This window comes from Oncorhynchus clarkii, chromosome 8, assembly GCF_045791955.1.
Source record: "Oncorhynchus clarkii lewisi isolate Uvic-CL-2024 chromosome 8, UVic_Ocla_1.0, whole genome shotgun sequence".
In the NCBI taxonomy this organism is placed as follows: domain Eukaryota; kingdom Metazoa; phylum Chordata; class Actinopteri; order Salmoniformes; family Salmonidae; genus Oncorhynchus; species Oncorhynchus clarkii.
Genome location: NC_092154.1, coordinates 13,374,899 through 13,395,077, shown reverse-complemented (window position 1 = coordinate 13,395,077; position 20,179 = coordinate 13,374,899). Strand labels below are relative to the sequence as shown.

The 20,179-nt window shown below is 43.7% G+C and overlaps 1 protein-coding gene across 1 annotated transcript; it reads right to left on the bottom strand.

Annotated features, from left to right (window-relative positions):
- Positions 1-943: 943 nt before the first annotated feature.
- On the bottom strand, positions 944-19,075 carry LOC139414964 (apolipoprotein B-100-like). Its single transcript, XM_071162627.1, has 29 exons — positions 19,021-19,075; positions 17,546-17,587; positions 17,314-17,426; positions 17,062-17,207; positions 16,766-16,913; positions 15,984-16,136; positions 15,641-15,765; positions 15,457-15,542; positions 14,923-15,364; positions 14,709-14,823; positions 14,468-14,614; positions 14,160-14,371; positions 13,849-14,044; positions 13,553-13,732; positions 13,222-13,425; positions 12,911-13,078; positions 12,583-12,788; positions 12,313-12,495; positions 12,071-12,201; positions 11,753-11,963; positions 11,481-11,653; positions 11,147-11,310; positions 9,603-9,712; positions 9,116-9,489; positions 2,987-8,998; positions 2,792-2,903; positions 2,607-2,630; positions 2,058-2,244; positions 944-1,930 (listed from the first exon to the last, which is right to left on the bottom strand). The coding sequence occupies exons 1-29, from the start codon at positions 19,073-19,075 to the stop codon at positions 944-946; spliced, it is 11,406 nt and encodes a 3,801-aa protein (XP_071018728.1).
- Between the last annotated feature and the right edge of the window lie 1,104 nt (positions 19,076-20,179).

The following is a 20,179-nucleotide window of genomic DNA, read 5'->3' as shown; positions in this document are numbered from 1 at the left end:
TACCCTTTACTGCTCTGAAGCCTGAATACCCTAAGGGTGTTGTAGAAAATGTGAAATGTATTCCTCCCCGAGGGATTCCCTAGTGACTAGTCAACCAGAGTATATTTATCTCAATGTCGTTCTACACAGGAGAGAATTTGTTCTTAACAAGGCAAGACATCACAGCCACTAAATGTGCCGTGTTAAGGTGACCAGCAGCATACATCAGCCCTTCATTTGAGTAGTGCTCTATGTTACAGTAATATGTACTTTGCATCCCTTGGAGATCCATAAACAGGTTAGGATTACAATCAGATCAGAAATGAAAAAAAGTATTTGAAATAGGAGGGTAGTTTTGATAGCATTCCATGTACAAGTATTCGATACTCAATGATGTGTTTGAGCCAGAGTTTGTGTCCTGTGATTCCATAATATCGGTTGGTTTTAAAGTTCAGCAAGGGATCTTATATTATTCATATAGGCTTTCCACTTGGCTCATTTTGGAAGTTATATTTGGGCTATGTCTAAAAATCTCTCAACACTGAAAGAAAGTCAGTCTCATCAATATTAATACTGTCTATGGTTCGCATCACTCATTTGCATCACTAATGGAATGCTTGTTGTTAAAATACTGAGGATCTCAAAACATACACATAGCAGGTGGAAAAATATAAATCAAACATAATGCTGTATAAATGTTATTTATTTTGTACTCTCATATTGCATCTTGTATGGTACAGACAGATAGGGAAATAGGACTCAACAGTATTTCATTTTTATGTTGGTAAGTGTACCAATTGTCATTTACACAAAAATGATCAAATAATAGCTGCATGTTTACCTAAAGGCTTTAAAGACGTGCTGAAATACTTGTTTGAGGTACGTTCCCAGCCCTGTGCCTCAGAATAGCATAATGTTAAACACATTGTAGTGTTAGACTCAGGGTTCAGTCTGTGAGGTTATCTCACTGGTGGAAGGGAAAGGGAAGCTCGATCTCAAGCCTTCCACCGCTAACTTTGATGAAAGCCTGGGCCTCCTCAGAAGCCTGCTGCAGAAGACCAGTGATGGCGAGGTTGAGTTGGTTAACCACAGACAGAACCATGTCAGCGATGTGTTCCATTGCTAAGTTCACCTGCTCCATGTTCAACACAGTATTGACTTGGTCCAGGACGGTCTTGATCACGCCGACAAGGTTATTGTACAGAGCGTTGATGTAGATAGCGACGGCATCCAGGTAGTCAGACTTCAGAGTGTCGACAAACTCCTGGGCCTTCTCAACAATGACCTTCAGGGTCTCGCCAAGCTTCTCCAGGACTATGTCAAGGCTCTCCAGATGCTTCACCAGACCCACAAGCTGGGCAAGAGCATGCTTCATGTTATCTATAATCTGGGCTCCAGTCATCACATCACCAATTGGCATAGTGACCTGGAAGTCGCTGATCATATCGACCAGAGCATTGAAGGAGGCCTCTGCGCTGTCTATGAGCATCTGGATGGCCTGCTCAACCATAGTGGCAATGCTGGTGGTCAGCTGCTTGAGGACCTCAGGCAGGGTGGTAATTTCCTCAGAGCCAGGGAGCTTGAACTCTGTCTCCCTAAGGAACTTAATGGCAGCATCCAGGAAGACCTGGATGGTTTTCTGGAACTGGAAAACAGTGTTCCTGAAGAGGATTGACAGCTGGCTCAGCTCAGCTGCGTGGCTGTTAGCAGCAGTGTAGGCTTCCTCAATGAGGTTGATGATGGAGCTTTTCAGCCCCTCCACGTGCCCGAAGATCTCATACTTGTTAGAGAAGCTGTTCAGGGTGGATGTGATGGCAGGGAGTCTCTCCTTCAGACCCAGGAGCATGTCGTGGGGAGCCTTCATGTTGTAGGCAACCTGTAGTTTTATCTTATCGACATCCTTAGCAGTAGCTCTGATGACCAAGATGTCAACATCATCCTCAGGGGCAGACTGTTAGATATAGGAGAAACACAACACATTTCAATTTACCTGTACAATAGGGTGACATTTATTTGACTTGAGTATAGGGACACAAGTATTGAGTATTTTAAGATGAATGAAATGAAAAGAAACTCACAGCATAACGGCTGTAGAGTCTAGTGCTCAGCTGAGATGGGATCCTGCCCTGGAGCTGAAGACCTAAGAACCCAGTGGACGGAGTAGAGATGGAAGCACTGACGCCATCTCTGCGGGCAGCATAGCGGAAGTTCACATCAGTGAAGGTTGGGCTGGTGATGTCCACATTCAGGGTGTGACGGGAGACACTAAGAAGTGGAAGAAAAACAGTGTGATCAGTTACTGTCTATTCATTCATAGTTTAATTAAGCAATAAGGCCCGAGTCGGGTGTGGTATATGGCCAATATATCACAAACCCCCAAGGTGCCTTATTGCTATAATAAACTGGTTACCAACGCAATTAGAGTAATACAAATAAATGTTTTGTCATACCATGGTATATGGTCTGATATACCACAACTTTCAGCCAATCAGCATTCCGGGCTCGAACCATCCAGTTTATAACTTCATGTAATACATGTGTGTAGTAGAAGGTCAAAAGATGTAGACTTTATTTGCTCATGCAATAGTTCTAGATTGATGTCAATTGAAGGTACATGGAGTATTTACCTTCCCTCCTCTTGACGCTTCTTCCTGAAATGCACAAATGACAAATCAAACCATACTAATACATATTCAGGTATCTTCAAATTGCTAAATGTTTGTAATGGTTTGATTAACATTGTGCTAACAAGCCTAAATAATTTGTTTCAATATGTATTATGCATTGAAATCAGCCTGTTTAAAAGTATTACCTCATAGCCTGGGTAATCACATTCTGAATGTCCATGGTCAGGTCTGCATGGTTAAGGACAGCCTTGCCATTCACGCTCAGGGCTTCGTTCTCAAAGCTTGCAGTGAAGGAAGCTGTTGAGGCAGTTTCAATTTCCTCAAATACAATTATATTGCATCAAATAATGACATTATGGAGGACATTTTTATAATTTTACCATCCACGTCGTAATCCAGGAAGTTGATGACAGAGGTAGCAGATGACTTCAGTTCAGCCTTGAAGACAGGGGCATCACCCTTCAACTCAGCTGCCAGATTTGTCGTATACACAGGGGTGGCTATCTTGGCAGTGGTAGAGATCTTCTGCTTGGTACATGTCAGCTCGACAGCAGTCTTCTCAAAAAGGGAAATGTCACCCATGTTGCTTGGCTGAGACATGTTAATCTCAACATCAGCAATCAGTGATGTCAATGGTGCAAAGTCAATGGTAGCCTGGGCTACATGCTTTCCTTTGGTGTTGAAGGTAATCACATTGGCTTCATTGTTGCTGGCGAATTTCAGCACTGCATACACACGGCTCACGGATGCCTCAACAGCCAGATTCTCGTCCACATCCATTTCCAGGATAGTTGTCTCACCGTTGCTGAGTTTGGCATTGGCAATGATCTTTGAGGTGGAGCGTAGGCCATCAGCATTCAGGTAGATGTTAGCTTCATTGTGCAGAGCTCCCAAAACAGCATTGTATTCCAAGATTGTGCCATCAATGGTGCCCTTGATGGATGACTCCACAGATATGTACTCAAGGGTTCCCTCTAGCTTCAGGCTGTGGTCAGCCTCTGCCTTGCCAATTGCTTTGATAAGTGGTAGGTTGAAATCACCTTTCAGCTTCAATGTAGAGGCAGCATTTGGCTTGGTCTTGGTGTCTGCAACAAGTTTCTGATTGGCTTCTAGGTTGAAGATGGGCAGGGCAATCTTTGCAATGGTAGCCACAGACACCGCAGCTTCCAGGTTGTCGGTGCTTAGGCTGAAAGTGCTGTCATGGTTTCCCTCAATGTGGGCATTCTCCAAGGACAGGGCAGTGGCCAGCTTAAGTCCTCTTTTGGTGGTCAAACTGGTGGTGCCATCAAGCTTGGTCTTAAGAGCCTCAAAAACGGAGGCTGTGGTAGCTCTGAGACGGAACACAAGGTCGTCTTCAGTGTAAAGTCCAGCATTGGCATTCAGATTGAAGATGGGTGACTTCAGGGAGAGTTCGGTGATCAGGTTGCCCAGAGAGTGAAAATGACTCTTCTGGTACAGGATCTTGGAATCAACATCAAGAGACTGCTCAGTGGTGGTCAATATGTTCTTCAAGCCAGTATGCTCATACAGGTTCAGATCGCTGATGGCTGGAATGTGCAAGTTAATGAAGGGCAGATCAATCTCAGGGATGCTGAAGGGGTTTGTCAGGAATTCAAGATTAGCCTCACTGTTGACAGTAGCAAATATACCAGCCTCCTTTTTGTTGTTGTCAATAGTGAAGTTGTAGGAGGATTTGTACTGGTTGAAACGGGCAAGAGCCACAGTGTTGATCTGTTGAGCTTCAGGCTTGATGATGGCAGAGTAGTCATTCTGGAGATCAATCTTGGCCATCAGTGCCTCGTTGAAGCTGAGCTTGGTGTTTCCCTTGTTTTGGAAGTCAAAGACAACTTCAATAGGATGAATCTTAACGGTGAGTGAGTTTGACAGGATTCCACTGAGATCTCCAACAAGCTCTGTGTCATGGTTTGCCTTCAGTTCGACCTTCATATCTCCCAAATTGGCATTTCCAGATGCCACCAGAAGGCTGTTCTTGATGGCTGGGCCTTCTGCCTCAGAGCGGGCCTCAAATGTGATGTGACTGAGAATGACTGCATCAGCGTTCATGGTCTGCTTCATCTTCAGAAGGGCAGTGTCGGAGTCAGCGGAGATTGTCAGCTTAGTAGTGCTGGGACTGATGGCGAAGCCCTTGTGAGAGTTGGACTTGATAGCACCATCATTTCCAATGGTCAGAGTGATTGTTGTGTCCTCCAGGCGGGCAACAGCCTTTTGGGTCACAGAGGCTCCATTGGTGAAGCCAAGGATTGGGATATTGATCTGGTGGTTGTAGGTAGTGTCCACAGATGCAGACATACCACCCAATGTGGCAAAGAAGGCATTATTGACAATGTCAGCCGTGTAGTGTGCAGTGGTTGCCTTGACTGTGGTCTTAGCTGAGGCCTGGGCTGCAAGGCGGTAGAGGGTCACTGATGCCTGGTGTTCGACTGCAAGTGCAGTGTGGGTAAACTTAAGGGTCTCTGCAACTATCACACGGTTAAACTTGGGGATGGCAACGCGAGCAGTGGAGTCCAGGTTGTAGCTGAATATCTCAAAAATGGGAGATATGGCCTGGGAGGTTAGGAAGGCAGTGAGCTGAGGAGTCTCCTCACTGTCAGTAGAGTTCTGGAGCTCAGCAGAGGTCCTAATGCTGTAGATGGGGGTGCTGACTTTGATCTCACCATAGAGCTTGCCAAAGCAAGGGACACTGATCTCACTGGGAATGGCAGGGAGCTTGATCTTAGGGATCTGGAGAGTTGGAATCTCTAGGAGCTTCTCTGCGGCCACCTTAGGTAGGACAGGGAAGGAGAACTCTGGGAATGTAATCTCTGGGAGGGTAATGTCAGGTAGGGTTGGCAGGTAGCTCATGGTCAGGTCTCCGAAGAAAACATCCAAATTAAGATTCTGGATCTCAAAGTTGACAATAAAATCTATGAGCTCTGTGACCTTCTGCTTGATATCATCAACGGAAACGGTGGTGGCTGGCACTGTGTGGAAACCCAGGATAGTGAACTCAGGGATATCCAACTGTGTTGGAATTTCAATCTCCTGAAGCTTCTCCAGGTTGACCTTCATGGAGGGTATGACCAGGTCAGTGAGAGGGATGGTGAATGAAGGGAAGTCCAGCTCAGCTGTCTTCAGTCCAGTAACAACTCCCTCAATTATCTGCTTGACCTCGCTGACAATTTGTTGTTCACCAGCAAACTTCTGGATCACCTCAATCACATTGCCGTACACCTCATTTATGACAGTGATGACCTTGGTGTAGTGTTCGCTCACCTGCTGCAGGTATGAGATGATATAATTTCTAAGGTCCATATCGGTGATTCTCTGCTTTAGCCTCTCAGAAATTGCCTTAAGGTCATTAAGGATGGCATGGTCGACCATGTCCTTCACTGTTTTGATCATGTCTGCAACCTTGATTTTCCTCAGATCTTCAATGTAGTTAAGTGCAGATGACACAAAAAAGTTGACAAACTCTCTTGAAGCCTGAAGTTTCTGTGGGATCTCAAGTGCCTTGATCAGCTCGTTTACATGAGCAGTATATTCAGCAATCATCTGGTTGGTTTCATCCACATAGGCATTGTAATCAAATGACCTCAGCTGCTGGACAACAGAGTCAAGATATTCATTCAGCTGTTCAATCACCTGTTTGATCTCAGTAGCTTTCAAGTAGTTGATGGTTTCTTCCAGCATCTGCATTACCTTCCCTGGGATATCGATGGCCTTCAGGTTGTTAGCAAGGACCTGAATTGTTTCAACAATTTTGAACTGCTTAATTAGACCCACAACCTTCTCCAGGACTGCTTCAACTTTCTTGTCAACCTCATACTTGACAATCAGACCTCTCAGCTTGGCGTGGAAAACATTCAATTTGCCAATGATGTCCAATTCCTGGATCACTGCCTTGACAGACTCAATCATCTTGCTGATCATTTCAGTGGGAAGGTGTTCCATCAGCTGCTCAACATGAGCTTCCAAGTTGATGGAGGAAATGTAGTTTCTCAGATCCTCAACAGTTTTGGTTCTGTCAAAGGTCTCAATGAACTGCTTTAATTCACTCACTGTGTTTTCAATTTTAGCCTTGATTTCAAACTGGGCATCCATGTCGTAAAGGAGTGAAATGCTGCTGTCCTTCAGTTTCTGCATGTCAATCTGCTTGATCAGCTCTTCGATAGCATCAATGACAGCTACGATCATAGTAGTGATTTTATACTCCTCATTGATGGCATTCAGCTCCTGGCTGAGTCTCTCAATTACAGTTTCAGACAGGGTGCCACTCGCAATCATCTCCTTGGTGGCAGCAACAATGCCCTGGATACTGTATGCCAGGCCAATCAGCAGTTTTTCAACTGTAATCTTGAGGTTCAGAAGGGAGACCTCTAGGTATTCCAGAGTGATGGGGTACTCCTTGGTGAGGGCAATCAGGTTCTGTTTGAGCTGGACAGCCTTGTCTTCCAGATTCAGTTTGGCAACAAAGTCACTGACATGATGGGGCAGAGCCTCAAGCTTAGCCTTGACCTCATCATTATTGATGTAATTCTGAATAGCCTCTGCCATGTTAACAATAGTGATCTTGATGTTTTCCAGGATTGCAGGCAAACTTTTAAGGAAGGGCAGGTTAATCAAGTGACTGTCAGTGTTCTTATCATACTTCAGGAACCCAGAGATTGTGAATTCCTGGTCTTCACTGGCAGCTGTGTTCAGGAGGCCGGTGAGGAGGGTTGCAGACAGCTCCAGTCCAAGCCTTTCAGCATTGTTGTAGGCACTCACTTCTTGATTGAGGGCATGGCTGTTCAACTTTGACTTCATCCTAAGTATGGCCCTTTGCTCCTGGGGAGTCAGAAGTGTGTCTATCTTGTTGTCAATTGTGGTTTCCAGGGGGAAGCCATTGTCCAGATGCTGGGTGACAGAAGCTCTGCATTCATGAGAGCTGGCAAAAGCCAGGGGCTGTGCTTTAAGAAGGAATTTTCCATAGAGCTGAGCGCTCTGCTTGCCATACAAGGTCAGGTCACCATCAGCATTGAAGATGGCGTCAAGATTGAAGTCGAAGGGAATAATGCTGGCACGGATGGTGTTGTCGAAGCGGAAAGGCTGGGAGTTGAAGCGGGCATCATTGTGGACCTTTGCAGCAAGGCCAACAATTTCAAGCTCAGTGTTGTGGCTCATGTGAGCACCGAGGAGCTTTCCAGTAGTGCTGCACTTAGCATTAGCTGTCAAGTCTGCATAGTTGATCTCATAGGTGTGTTTGAGCTCTTCCTCACCATATGCCCCCTTCAGGCTTCCAGTAAAGTCAATTTTGTAGATCACTGCCTTCAGCTGAGCCTCGTTGACTAGGTTGGCTCCCAGCAGTTTCAGGTCATTGTTCACATTTACAGAGGCAGTGTAGTCCTGCAGGTCAATGGTGATGTCATGTGTATAGGAAGTGCTCTCGCTGACGATGGCCTCAGCCTTTGAGGTGAAGGCAAGGGTGGAGAGAGTGATGGTCAATGAGTTGGCATTCTCAACCTTCATGTCATTCAATGCACTCTTGGTCTCAATGGACAGAGTTGCCTTGGAGGCATCAATTCCACCGTTGAAGGTGTTCTCCATGGCGAACGGGCCCTGCAGGGTGGTTGTTCCGCTTGTGGCCAGGCCATCCTTGTTCATTGTCAGGGTAGCTTTGTGTGCAGCTTTGTTCTCAAGCAGCTTTACAGTGGCATCACTGTTCACAGCCAGGCCATTGACATTCAGGGAGGCAGTGACAAGAGAGTAAATGCGATTCTCAGAGTGGTCAGCGTTGGTCTCCATCTTGATTGTGACTACTTCAACGCCAGCAGAAGCCTCAGCCTGGTTGTGGATCTTCATGCCAAGGGCAAGGGCATTGGTGTCACATTTCAGGGACAGCTGGTTATCCTTGAAGGCAAGTTCAGCAGCATGGGTCAGGATGTCTTCAAATGCATTCGTGTTAGACACAACAGACAGCTCACCATTGGCAAACGATGCAGCAATGGTGTTCTGGGCCATAAGAATGGTTGAATCAATTTTCAGGGAAGAATCAATCTTTGCCTCTGGTCTGAATGGGAAGATTGTAAAAGACTGGGTGGTGATTGTGGTGCCATAGACAGGTCCTGCTTTGACTGTTCCCTCCAAGTTGCTATCACCAGAGATCTTCAGTGTTGGAGCCAGTATTGGCGCTTCAGTATTGAAGCCAACTTGGCCGGTGTGCTCTAGGTTTACACTCAGACCCATGGGGCTTGTTGCTTCGATTTTGCTGCTGGATTTCACATTGATCTTGTTGTCTGTAACAGTGCCAACTTCCCTTATGCTAATGCTGGCATCAATGAGCTTGTGGCTCACGGAGGTCTTCACATGGGCCTTGATGGAATCAGCAGGAGTGGTGGCAAGCAATCCAGATCCTATTTACAACACAGAAGGAACAATGATTGATTATTGCACAACTAAACATGTTCCAGATGGTGTAATTCTCTATTATTTACAAAGGCATTAGAAAATGTCTGGAGGTGGAGCACTACCTTCAATCTTGATGCACAGGAGTTCCATTGAGCAGCTGCCTGTCACATCAAACTTGGCAGAATAGCTTGGTGTCTCAGCAGCATCTTTGCCAGCAGACACTGAGCCCTCCAAGTTGTAGAAGTTGCTTTTCACTTTTGTGGACAGCTGAGCTTTTCCAAAGAGGGGCACAAACACATCAAGGGTCTCTGGGATGAAAAGCTCAGGGATCGGGATCTCCATGGATGCAATGTCCAGGCCAAGCAGGGGCAGAGCCAGGTGTGGTGTGGTCAGTGCAGCTGGGAAGTTCAGCTCCTCAGATGATTTTCCACCAAGAGGCAGGGGAATGGCGATGAAGATACGCTCATTGTTGAAGTGGTAAGCAGCTGTGGCCTCACTGTTTAAGACAATTATATGTAATCATGAATTAATCATGGAATCCCCCCCTCAAAAAATCAGTTAATGTATTGACTGAAATTATTCTCATGCTAGTTGATTGATGTAACTTACGCATTCAGGAAAAGTTTCTCAGGCAGAGTCATCTCTGGCATCCCAGGGACTCTCAGGTTCTGCATGTATGGGATATCAGCAGCATATTTCTCCAGGTAGTTGTTGGTTGCCTGTAATAGAATACAGTACCAGTCAAATGTCTGGACACACCTACTCATTCCAGGGTTTTTCTTTATTTTTTACTATTTTCTACATTGCAGAATAGAGGTGAAGACATCAACACTATGAAATAACACATATGGAATCATGTAGGTACTAAAAAAGTGTTAAACAAATCACAATTTATTTTACATTTGAGATTATTCAAAGTTGCAACCCTTTGCCTTGACAGCTTGGCATTCGCCAGCTTCATGAGGTTGTCACCTGGAATGCATTTCAATTGACAATTGTGCCTTAAAAGTTCATTTGTCGAATTTTGTTCCTTAATGAGTTTAAGCCAATCAGTTGTGTTGTGACAAGGTAGGGGTGGTATACAGAAGAAGACAGCCCTATTTGGTAAAATACCATGTCCATATTATGGCAAGAACAGCTCAAATAAGCAAAGAGAAACGGCAGTCCATCATTACTTTAGGGCATGAAGGTCAGTCAATCCGGAACATTTCAAGAACTTTTTAAATTTCTTCAAGAGCAGTCGCAAAAACCATCAAGCACTGTGATGAAACTGGCCCTCATGAGGACCACCATAGGAAAGGAAGACCCAGAGTTACCTCTGCTGCAGAGGAAAAGTTTATTAGAGTTACCAGCCTCAGAAATTGCAACCCAAATAAATGCTTCACAGAGTTCAAGTAACAGACATATCTCAACATCAATTGTTCAGAGGCGACTAAGTGAATCAGGCCTTCATGGTCTAAAGGACACCAATAAGAAGAGACTTGCTTGGGCCAAGAAACATGAGAAATGGATTTTAGACCGGTGGAAATCTGTCATTTGGTCTGATGAGTTGCAGAGTATGTGAACGCATGTGTGGTTCCCACCGTGAAGCATGGAGGAGGAGGTGTGGGGGTGCTTTGCTGGTGACACTGTCAGGGATTTATTTACAATTCAAGGCACACAACCAGCATGGCTACCACAGCATTCTGCAGCTATTTTACAAAGAAGGAGAGTAATGGAGTGCTGCATCGGATGACCTGGCCTCCACAATCACAGGGCTTAAACCCAATTGAGATGGTTTGGGATGAGTTGGACCGCAGAGTGAAGGAAAAGCAGCCAACAAGTGCTCAGAATTTGTGGGAACTGCTGGTTGAGAAAATGCCATGAGTGAGCAAAGCTGTCATCAAGGCTAAGTGTGGCTACTTTGAAGAATCTGAAATGTAAAATAGATTTTGATTTGTTTAACACTTTTTGGTGTTAAACAAACTATTTCATAGTTTTGATGTCTTCATTATTATTCTACAATGTAGAAAATTGTAAAAATATAGAAAAACCCTTAAATGAGTAGGTGTGTCAACTTTTGACTGGTACTGTACATATTGTAATATATTAAGTTCAGAGAGGACATAATGGTGATCATAAGATGACATTTTTTTTTTTTTTTTTTTTTTTACCTCTACAGACTTGGTGAAGATGTGACGGAGCTTCATGTCAGTCTGGCCCACCTGCTGATCAAGAACATCACTGACCATCTTCTGGAATGCTTCGGCATGAGGGAGGATGTTCTGGATCTCAGAGTTCATGTCAGACTTGACCTCAGCCACAATCTTCTCGTCATCTACAAAGTAGGAGAAATTCATTGTAAATTAAATGACATTTTAATGACTTTCCCATGGATACTTGACATTTAAAGCCTGGCAAAGCTCTCAGAAACGTGCAGTTAAAGTTGATCAAGAAGCTAAACAATTTATCGTAAAAAATGCTGGGCGATATTGAAAGCCTGCTTACCATATTTTAGGGTGATCTTTTGCACTGAGGTGGTCTCTGGGAGCTTGATGTCACTCTCAAGCTCAAGTTCCAGTTCCTCACCACGCTTCACGTTGGCTGTAACTGTGGCGTCCGCCTTGATTGAAGGGACAAGCAGCTGCACCTGCAGCATAGCATCCTTCATGGCCTCAATTCTGCAAAGAAAACAATTAGTCATTTGGAATTTGGAAGAAAGGAAAAACAGAAGAAACCAAAACAGGGAAGTATTTTGTGGGGTAGCATTGTCAGTTTACTTAGCGCGGCCAACCAGCGACAGCTGAGGGATGTTCTTGTTGATGAGGTCAAAGGAGATGGAGTGTATTCCTTTGCCCTTGGTGTTGCCATCAACAACGCCCAGTCTGATTCCGGCCTCCAAGTCAAAGTCAGGGATCTGGATGTCGGTGGTGAGGACATTCTTCCTCCTGTTGTACTTCACAGTGGCTGTGGCCTCAGTGGGGTCTACACCTGTGTCCAGGATAAACTGAATTAGTTAGTCACCAAGGAAAAGGTTGTACGTTAGAAATGGAGGGACTGTGTTACTCTAAAAGAGGGATTTTGTAACTTAGCTATACCTTCTGCCTTCAGGACCACCTTTACAGTGTCAACTTTCTGACGACCTTCTTCTCCCTCCCTGAGGAGTTCGTAGCCGATGGTGGCCGTGTATTCAGTGACATCCCCAGTGGGGTGGAGCTCCACAGCAAGCCTAAATAATTGTTTCATTTCCAAAAGTTATGGCTAAGATCAATTTCTACCTGAAAATAGGAAAACATAAATGGAGCATGTTAAAATGTATTTGCATAGAACTAGTACTTACTTGCTATCTCCGGTAAAGGGGAAGTAGGGTGCAGTGTCATGGGAGCTAGCATCAGAGTACTGAAGGGTGGTGCAGTACTTCATACCAGCTAAGAATGGAGTGCACTCAGACACATTGATTCTGTCCTCTACCAGAGACGGGATGGGTTTCACTCCAGCAGAGGTCACTTCGAACAGCTTGTTGCTATAAAAGGGGTCGTGGAAAGGAAATGTTTAGGCTCTGATAGATATTGGTCATCAGGTATTATCTGAATGATACTCTGACACTTACGTGATGCTGATGAGCTTGGCAGGACCCTGAGGAGCAGGGATGGTCAGCTTGACCTGTTTGTCAGCCATGACGAGCTTAGCGCTGAGCCCACTCTCGTGGTATAGGCTGGTATGCATCTCCAGGCCAGAGAGAAGGTACTCAGGAATGTGGGAACCAACCCGGGCCACAAACTCAATTCCAGCAGAGGGCATGAATGAGACCTCGCTCTGTGGGAATGGGATCAGTCCAAGTATATTATATAGATATGCAAAAAGACTGACCGACGTCACATGTATTAGGGTTACTACAAATAGAAAACAGATCAGTGAAAATAAATATAAAAGTTTACCATGTCGGGTGTAATGTGCAGTCCTCCCTTGATGCCAGGGGTGAAGGTACCAGACAGGGCAATCTTCAGTGGCACACCAGTGGCAGTTGGCAGGAAGAATACGTTATCCATGAAGATGTAATGGGCGAAGACTTCATTGTCAGCGTTGGTCATCAGTCCCTTCATCAGCTGTGGAACATGTACATTTCAGATTTTGGATAGTAAATTGAGTTTACATTTTTTATCATTGATATGTCATTCTTGACCTGATGAGTTAACATGAATGTATATCTGATGTGATAGTGTTGCTTTTTTCCATATCTTGTACATACATCAGTGGGGAACATCTTGAGTACGTTGTCAATCATCAGACCAGCAGAGTAGGCCATCTTCTCTAGCTCATTGGTCTTCAGGTATCCAAGTTCATTTCCCAGCAGTCTCAGGTAAATCATAGCCTCAGGGGACTCCTGCGCCTTCAGATCCCTGACCAGTCTGTTGAGGTTGCGGCCGATTTCTCTCACGATGTTCTGGGAAGCCTACAAAATATTTTTTTCAAGGAAAGAGACAGTTAGCTCATGCTACAATTAAATAACTAGGATTAAAATCACACTAATTAAAATGTTTTGTAAGGAAAGAGGAAGAACATAGTATGGTTTCAAATACCTGTCTCTTCATTCTGTCTTTCTTCAGAGTGGGCATCATCCTCTTCATGACCTCATTGACCTGCAGGGACATCTTGTCAGAAACGAAGTAGACGATCTTTAGAACCGTGTCAGGGAAGAATCCGTTCTCTCCGAACAAAGCCTCAACAGTTGGCTCAAGTCCTTTGCCTTCCATGCCAACCTTACAAGTGAAGAGAATGTTCACCATGAGACTGATAGAAAAATAATTGTATATTCTGCAAAAAAACATAATCTCTATAAAAGGCTTAGTGAAACAAATTAAATAGTATTTTTTACCTCCATCATGTCCACATTGTAGCCGAAGGCCTTCAGGGTCATCTCCAGCATGACTTCCTTGGGCAGATAGCTGATGCCCTCAAAGAGCATATTTCCTTGCACAGATCCAATCATGTAGTTGCGGGAGAACTTGGTGGGATCCATGACAGTTCCAACCTCATTGCCCTGCAGGGCATCAAGAATGTTCTGTCTCAGCCTGTAATGGATGGAATAATTTATTACATGGTCAAACTTATGATGAGGAGGGAACAACCGAACAAAATATTTATGTTAGCTGAGGCAGTAAATACTGCAGATGATATCTCTCTTACTCCTGTGTCTCGGCTGCAGTGGATGCCAGTATGTTAGTCAGGTGGGAGATGACAAAGCTCTTGGCCTGCTGGTCTTCTTCGATGGGCAGAGCGGCGGCCAGCTGAGCTAGTTCAGCAGGCTGGGGGTCCTTCATCAGCACCAGGTAGGCAGCAACACGCTTCTGCAGGGGGCTAGCACCATTCAAAAGAACCTGCATGAGCACCTCTCTGCCCTGTAAAGGAGAACGTGTATAACAGTACTGCAGTGAACGAAGAGTTGATGGTTTCCATATATATATTTTTAAGCTAATAGGATAAGAGTGAGTTACCTCCTCAGGGACAGGGGTCTGTTTGAATGCCTGAATGGCAGCCTGTTGGACTTCCAGGGAAGTGGCGGGCTCGTTTACACACTGGATCACAGCAGACTTCAGGGCAGGACTGGCGGCTCCCATGGCTGCAGCCATGTTACCAATAACCTGGGGAGCAGAAAGAAGCAAACATGAATTATTCTGATTCAAATTGTTGATTTAGTAAATCTGAAAAAGCTAAGGGGAGCGATGGAACATTCACCCTCAGGGCCAGGAAGTTCTGCTCCTTGTCACCGGTGCAGTCACCCAGCTGGGCAACAGCAAACTCAGCAACAGCCTCGATCTCAGGGGTCACTTTGCCCTCGGCCTTGTAGAACCTGATGAGGAACACAATGTGAAATTCAACATAAGAATTTCATTGTCTGCATCTGCTTAGTTCAATTTAGAAAATATGTTGCTTTAAAATGTCTGTTTACCTCTTGACAACATTGCTCAGGGCATACAGGATAGGCTTGCTCTGCTTGTACCGTGCCATAGCCAGCATGTCGTTGACCAGGAGGGCAGAGGGGTTGGGGACCAGTCCCATAGCGAACACGATGGCATCAACCTCAAAGGCAGAGTTGTCAAAGGTCCTGAGGATCTGCATGATGGCACTGCTGCACTCTGAGGTACCGCACTGGGCCAGAACCTGGTAGGTCAGGGGTCCGGATACCTTCAGGGCCTCGGGAATAGCAGGGCTCAGCGTCTCAGCCTTCATTCCACGGACCATGCTCACAAGCTGCTGGAAGAGGTGGGCTCTCTTCTCACCGTTGGACAGAGTGGTCAGTTCCCTCAAGACAGCCAGAGGAGCATCCTTGCCCTGAACAACGCTCTTGTCCTCAGCAGCCTCCATTGGCAGACCCTTAAGGTTGGCCACATCTGCAGGAAGATAAAGTCAGTTTTGACACTGAGCGGGTGAAATCCTTTTTCAATCATCTTCATAATTAGAATGCAATGTAAGGGATACTTACTGTGGTCAAAAACTCTCTCATTGTATGTGGAAACCTCCAGCAGAGTCAGGAACTGCTTGCCAACGTTGGTAACTCCATACTCTCCCCTGTGGAAAGCCAAAGAGATGATAAAGACTTATGCAACATCTCTTAACATTGCAGGTGTGTATTTCATAAAACATTATAGGCATAATGTTTTACACACTTGTGAGAGAAAGGCACCAGGATGTGGTTCTCAGTGCAGGCACCAGAGATCATGTGCTTCTTGTCATTGTCAAACTTGTAGTTGCAGGTCTGGGAGCTTCTGATCAGCTGAGCAAGAGGATAGTGCTGTAGGAGGAGAAATTATTATTGTTTAGGTTTCCTTGGAAAGGAGTTAAAAAGTGAATTAGGAGTAATATTAGTTTTCATTTCAGCTACTGGAGCAGAGAAAGATAAGTACTTTGAAGGGTTTTTGGAAAGGAGTTAAAAAGTGAATTAGGATTAATAAATGATTTAGGGTGTATTTCAGAATCTAACCAGCATCTTTTACTGTCTTGCAGTCTTACCATGCCAGAGATGAGGGCCAGGGGGCTGGTGTGGTCCCTCTGGGGGATGAAGTGGTCACATTTGGACAAGTCCCTGTTGAGAGAGATGTCAGTAGCGATGTTCTCCATGGCGTTGACTTTGTAGTTGGTCTTGCACATGCCGTGGATGGTCGGCTAAGGGAAAAGTCAATGATCCTTGACATATTTGAATAAATATAAATACTGATTTATGTTTTCTGAAAAACTGAATGTGACAAATTGCTCTCTGCAGAGCCATGAATATAATTTTCTTTGCTAGTCTTGTACCTTGTAGTGCATCATGTCGGCGTGCCAACAGTACTGCATACCCTTTCATTTATTATTGCTTTATTACACAATAATGACATTTTTCTTTCTTGGATTCACTAAAACTAGCACCAATATGTACCATTGTTTACCAGGTAGTTTCCAATTGTATTGAATAATATGGGGTAAAAAGGTACACACTGTTTATTTTTCCTTTATTTAACTAGGTAAGTCAGTTAAGAACAAATTCTTATTTTCAATGACGTCCTAGGAACAGTGGGTTAACTGCCTTGTTCAGGGGCAGAATGGTAGATTTTTACCTTGTCAGCTCGGGGATTTGATCTTGCAACCTTTCAGTTACTAGTCCAATGCTCTACACACTAGGCTACTCTAAAGTACCCATTAGAGTAGAGTAATAAAGTACTCAATATGAAATTACTTGCACATATCACTGAAACTACACTGTAATACAAAGTGTATAGTTATGATTAGGGTGTTTTCTGAGACGATCAACATACCATTTTCTTGTTGTTCTCCTCTTCCAGCAGGGGCACGGCAAGAGCAGAGACGATACCTCTCTTAATGTTCAAGATGGTCACGGACTCATCCTCCTCAGGGTACAGTTTCACATCATACACTCCCTCAACCACAAACTTCAGAGGATGTCTGAGCAGGGAGAGAGAAGTGAAATGTTGGTTACCAGTTGTTAACTCAAAATTACAATGTGCTTAATAGAAGAGAGGACAAGGAATTTTTAACAAATATTGGGGACAAGGGTTGGGTTAGGGCATTTGTGACAGCCTTGGGGTCTTACTTCTCCATGGCAGCAGTAAAGGCATCAGATCCGAGGGCAGGTCCGAACACAGGGTTGCCCTCTGCGTCCATATCAACAACCTCACTCAAGCTACAGCCTGTGGTGCGCAGGATGTAGCTGCAAGACTGAGGAACTTCAATCTCGACCTGTAGGGGGAGACAAAGGTTAGACGGCTTGCTTACTGGGATGTTGCGTGAGGACAATATTAATGGACTGAAGTGAAGGCTTAATGCTCTGAGGTATGATGTCTACCTTGCAAGAGCACTTGGGTCCATTCATGAGATTGGAAGCTCCTTTAATTGCATTCAGGGACTCTGCTTCGTACTGGTATTCATATTTGTGAAGGCTCTTGTACCTTCTTGCCACTAGGGAGAGATTAGAAATTGTATTTTGAATGTGTTTGAGTAAAGATCCGTCATGTTGCCATAACAGTGAGCAAACTGCAGCACATTGGTAGGATAAGCAATGATTTGTTGGTACTTACACAAGCATGTTGGATGTTCTTCGGCACCATCGTCTTGGGAGTCTGTGAGTGGATAACGCAATTTTGGTCAAAGCAGGATTATACAGAAGTTTGATAATTAATTACAACATGACTGAAATCGTTTTTAAGTGTGTAAAAAGCAGTTTTAATTTCTTTGAATGGTGTGGGCGAAGTTATGTATCTGTTCAACTGCCTGTCCCCTCTACTCACTGTACTATCAAATCATGTGGGTGTGAGGGGGAACTGCCCCCACTCGTATAAAAACGTATATTGTTTACATCCCAGAAAGTGATATTTGCATGTCTGCACTGTCAGAATTAAGATATTTGTAAAATTGCTTGCACAGTATCACTTATTAAATCATACATTTTGTGAGAAAACCAGACTACAAATAGAGGACAAAAAGCTCAAAGACAGATCTCGATTTACATCGACCAGCTTAACAGGACTTTCATCATTTACATTTTATTTAGATGGTTCAGGTTCACCATCAGAAATAGTATTGCTGATATACAGTCAATGTATTTGGTGGTTTTGAAGAAAGTTAACTTGTAATTTCGCAAAACAGGGACAGTGCTTATTTTACGAGATTAACTGTGCAATGTCGAGAGGAGATGCTTCAGTTCACTCTGTAATGTTCCAAGTGTTATTTTACAAAAAAAAAACTATTTTGCAACAAAATGATATAATAGATATTGCACGTGCAAAGCAAAATGCACATAGATAAAAACACCCACTTTTATAAACAAATTCTAGTTGTTCAAGTTAACAGCTACCGATAATTTGGTTTGGCATTAGAATATTTAAAATAAAACATTTCCGAATGGAACACTTCTAAAGAAAATACCTAAAATCTGAAAATTACAAACATGAAAACTTAAGAAACAAACTACTGTTACGCTCGTTGTTAAATGAAGAACAAGGTGCAGCGTGGGAGGCGTACATTTTCTTTCATTTTAAATGTTCCACCAAAATCAATAAACAACTCAACGAACGTAAAGCTAGGCGTGCAACACATGCAACAACCAAAGACAAGATCCCACAACAGAAGGTGGGAAAAAGGGCTGCCTAAGTATGATCCCCAATCAGAGACAATGAATGACAGCTGCCTCTGATTGGTAACCACACATGGCAAAAAAAATAATAAATAGAAAACATAGAAACAGAAAACCTAGAATGCCCACCCTAATCACACCCTGACCTAACCAAAAACAGAGAAATAAAAGGCTTTCTAAGGTCAGAGCGTGACAACTACTGCTGGGTAAAAGTTAATTTTAAATATTTTAAAAAGTTAACAGCTACATACATGTCTCTTTGGTATTTTAATATGTAAAACTAAAAATGTCCCAAATTAAAACTTTTAAAGCATATACTATAAATCTGAAAATAACAAACATGTAAACTCAAGAAACAAACTACTACCTGGTAAAAATAGATTTTTATTCACAGCAGGGACCAGTCAGAGAGGTACTTACGGGCTAAGGCAAGGGTGCTCAGAAGAAGCAAAAGAGAGAGCTTTGTGTCCCCCATGATGGGTTCGTTGAAGCTCTTTCCTTTGCGTTGGCGAGTCCTCGTCGAGACTGATTTCTCCACTCCAGCACTAGTCTTTTATACCCTAGGGATTCTATAGGAAGGGGAAGTGGGAGCTACAGACAGTGCTGCCCCTACTCCAAAGTCCATCCCATACGTATGTGTGGAGGGACAAAGGCAACTAGTTTCATAAAACTGATAACAAACTTGCAGAATAAGTCATTTTTTTGTGCAGTAGTAACACGTATTTTCCAAGATTAGGAAGACCACTGAAGGAAACAGCAAAAACGAGTGATTTCTCTCAGTGTAAATTAATTGCGAAGGTTTCATCTTATTTCACACATTTTATATATATTTTTTCCTGATAAAATGCCAATTCACTTGTTAGAAGGGGATTGAGACAATAATTAGGCAATACATAATCCCAACTTTGATATAGTATAATTTTAACTCAATGTCATAAAAGCATGCATTCAAACAACATACAGTGCCTTGCGAAAGTATTCGGCCCCCTTGAACTTTCCGACCTTTTGCCACATTTCAGGCTTCAAACATAAAGATATAAAACTGTATTTTTTTGTGAAGAATCAACAACAAGTGGGACACAATCATGAAGTGGAACGACATTTATTGGATATTTCAAACTTTTTTAACAAATCAAAAACTGAAAAATTGGGCGTGCAAAATTATTCAGCCCCCTTAAGTTAATACTTTGTAGCGCCACCTTTTGCTGCGATTACAGCTGTAAGTCGCTTGGGGTAGGTCTCTATCAGTTTTGCACATCGAGAGACTGAATTTTTTGGTTGGATGGAGAGCATTTGTGAACAGCAGTTTTCAGTTCTTTCCACAGATTCTCGATTGGATTCAGGTCTGGACTTTGACTTGGCCATTCTAACACCTGGATATGTTTATTTTTGAACCATTCCATTGTAGATTTTGCTTTATGTTTTGGATCATTGTCTTGTTGGAAGACAAATCTCCGTCCCAGTCTCAGGTCTTTTGCAGACTCCATCAGGTTTTCTTCCAGAATGGTCCTGTATTTGGCTCCATCCATCTTCCCATCAATTTTAACCATCTTCCCTGTCCCTGCTGAAAAAAAGCAGG

What these genes read in the sequence shown, in the direction of transcription:
- LOC139414964 (XM_071162627.1), bottom strand. Translation starts at nt 19,075, where the DNA reads ATGGGGGACACAAAGCTCTCTCTTTTGCTTCTTCTGAGCACCCTTGCC. An exon ending in TCGCTGGTTGGCCGCGCTAA is followed by an intron (nt 11,654 to 11,752) that starts GTAAACTGACAA and finishes TTTTCTTTGCAG; the next exon opens with AATTGAGGCCATGAAGGATG. An exon ending in GACTCTACAGCCGTTATGCT is followed by an intron (nt 1,931 to 2,057) that starts GTGAGTTTCTTT and finishes TATATCTAACAG; the next exon opens with TCTGCCCCTGAGGATGATGT.